The 2,499-nt window shown below is 47.9% G+C and overlaps 1 protein-coding gene across 1 annotated transcript; it reads right to left on the bottom strand.

The window, feature by feature from the left end:
• Window positions 1–1,550, bottom strand: LOC104524169 (dual specificity protein phosphatase 13-like). Its single transcript, XM_010166959.1, has 3 exons — window positions 1,390–1,550; window positions 879–1,096; window positions 1–200 (listed from the first exon to the last, which is right to left on the bottom strand). Exons 1-3 carry the CDS (start codon window positions 1,548–1,550, stop codon window positions 1–3), a joined length of 579 nt encoding a protein of 192 aa, XP_010165261.1.
• Window positions 1,551–2,499: the final 949 nt, after the last annotated feature.

The raw sequence follows: 2,499 nt of genomic DNA, 5'->3' as shown, positions 1-2,499 counted from the left end.
TCAGCAGTCCTTCTTTTGCCGTAGCTGAACATCCAAATTTTGCAGGTGCTTCAGAAAGCCACGATTGGGTGAAATCCATCGATGTTCCTTCACTGTTTTGATGGCTTCAACCAATGGGAGGTGGTGATTTATCATGAGATAGGCTAGGACTAGGGTAGCTGACCTGCTTACTCCAACTGCACAATGTACCAAAATTTTAGCTGGTAAAAAAAAAAAAAAAAAAAAATTAGAACCATGATACAGACTGAGACAGCTCCATTAATGCAAGTTTACTCATGCTAAGAAATGGTCTTTTATGTAATATGAGTTAATTAGTATTTTATTGCACCAGTGCCAAGAAGCTCAATCTCTTGTGCAACACGCTATAAATCTCCTTGGGTAAAGGTAAAACTTCTCCTTGGGGGCACAGCCCTGGAGGGCCAGTTCACACAAGAAACTCATGTGCAACATATGAGCCTCTTCATGCAGTTGGTGGCTGTAGAAATCAAGACTTTGGTCTCTTTATTCATTTGCTCTTACAAACACAGTTGCCATAAGAAGGTCTCAAAAGAGGCTGGCCATTTTAAATGTATGTTTTTGCCTTTCCCTTTTTGAACTAATCTTTCCTTCCAGATATTTTTCTCTCTACTCTGCTTCCTTTGCATGCTGCCCACATCTCTCTCCTGCACTGTTCATCCATTTTCACACATCAACTTTTTGGGACTTAGTTAGAGCTGCACCCATGTACCCAGCACTCTCTCCTCTGCCACCCACTGTGCAGGTGGCCAGCAACTGGCAGGAGACAATGCAGTGACTTGTCCACCACTGAGCTTGTGGAGCTGACCTGTTATGAGAGGCAGCCAACTCGCATAAAAATACAGCAAAAGATAATTTCGTACCTCCTGGTGTGTTCAAGGCATTGTGGATAAACTGTGCCGCAGAGAAAAAGAACTGGCTTATATCAAAGCTTGGGAGGTCATGGGCTGGTACACCATAATAATCAATGGTCGCTCCGTAGAAGTCCTGGCCTCCATGGCTGTATGCTGTACCATGGGCAGCATTCAAAACGTGGGTCACACCCATCTTCCACAAAACAAATCTGTTGTGAGCTGTTACTCTAAGGAAAAGACAAACACAAACAAACTGAGATGGGCGCAGAGATATTCACAGAGCAGAAGCGCTGCGATTGCATCTCCTGAGCCATTTGCTGGAGCGTCAGCCCGTGCATTGCTTCTAAGGGCTAACCGAGAAGCAAGTACCAGCTTAGTCATAATTTTATCTTGGAAACCATGATGTCCACAGTGTAAATGACAGCAATTAGGAAAACTATGAGCTGTCTAAAGCCACACCGATGAGGCATACTAACAGATAGAGCGTATGGCGGAGGTGTGTCCATAAAGCTGTACTTACAGGTCCCCTAAGAAGAGATTAGGCCATACTTCATCGACATGGTTGCAAGAAGGCCGCCCAGTGTTGAGGAGCTGCTCAATTTCTTTAAGGGAGGGGACATCCCCCATGCATGTCCCAGTGCCTTCGGGTCTCCGGGAGCCCAGGGCCTCGGCCCCAGACATGGCAAGAGCCAGGGAAAGACCCCGCTGCCACGGGCCAGAGGCAGTGTGCTGTGCACTGGGGTGCTGCCAGCCCGCGGGCGATCATGGGGGAGGCCGGGAGATGGGCTGGGGCAGGTGTTGGGCAGCAGCTCCCGCTGCTGAGCCACGCCGTCCCTGTGCTGCGGCATCCCCAAATCCCTCCCCAGCACTGGCCGCTTGCCTCTGCATTGCTCTAGCAGTGTAAATGGATCCATATACCAAACCTGGCCTTACTGGTTCCTTACTGGTACCAGTCCGCTTCCCAGGACTCTGCTGCACAGCAGCCTCAGCATCGGGGGCAGCAGCCCCGTGTGGCAGCAGCCCCCTGCCTGCAGGACACCCACCAAGACATGGCCGTGACTGCCCTTGCAGCGTCCTCTGTGCGAGATCTGACCATTCATCACAAGCAGCTAAAGGCCCAATAACAAAAAAACAGAAACCTGTCCAGTGCAAGAGTGGCAGTTCTCTCCCAGTAACAACTGTCTCATGGTCACTTTGAGCTGCTTAAAAACATAGCTGCGAAAGGGTCAGAAATGCACCAGCGGGTCCTACCGAGATGGTCACTGGGAGGTTAAACACCAAGTGGGTGATGATGTCTTGCTTATCACCAATAATCTAGAGAAAAGTATTTCTTCAAGCTACTGTTTTTTCACCAAGTAAAATTATCTGAGCGTAGTTGTACATTATCTAACGTTTAATCTTTTTTACTGTAGTCACTGCTTTCATCAATGTGTTAATACAATACACCTGCCACATATTGTATGATACCTCCCTCTGTTGAAGAGAGAACAAAGAACTCCAGTATAATGGTTGTCAGGTGAAACTTACAAGCCACTGAGCTATTTTACATAGGAAGGTCTGGTGAGCCACAGGCTGGAGACCCATCATGTCAAACTGTAATATTAGTGGGCCCTTTCAAGTACAGCAGCAC

Source organism: Antrostomus carolinensis, unplaced genomic scaffold, assembly GCF_000700745.2.
Source record: "Antrostomus carolinensis isolate BGI_N321 unplaced genomic scaffold, ASM70074v2 scaffold43594, whole genome shotgun sequence".
Lineage (NCBI taxonomy): Eukaryota > Metazoa > Chordata > Aves > Caprimulgiformes > Caprimulgidae > Antrostomus > Antrostomus carolinensis.
The sequence above is the reverse complement of the archived record's forward strand: the minus strand, read 5'-3'. Positions and strand labels throughout refer to the sequence as shown.

What these genes read in the sequence shown, in the direction of transcription:
- LOC104524169 (XM_010166959.1), bottom strand. Translation starts at nt 1,550, where the DNA reads ATGTCTGGGGCCGAGGCCCTGGGCTCCCGGAGACCCGAAGGCACTGGG. An exon ending in AATCTCTTCTTAGGGGACCT is followed by an intron (nt 1,097 to 1,389) that starts GTAAGTACAGCT and finishes TCTTTTCCTTAG; the next exon opens with AGTAACAGCTCACAACAGAT. An exon ending in TGCCTTGAACACACCAGGAG is followed by an intron (nt 201 to 878) that starts GTACGAAATTAT and finishes TTTTTTTACCAG; the next exon opens with CTAAAATTTTGGTACATTGT.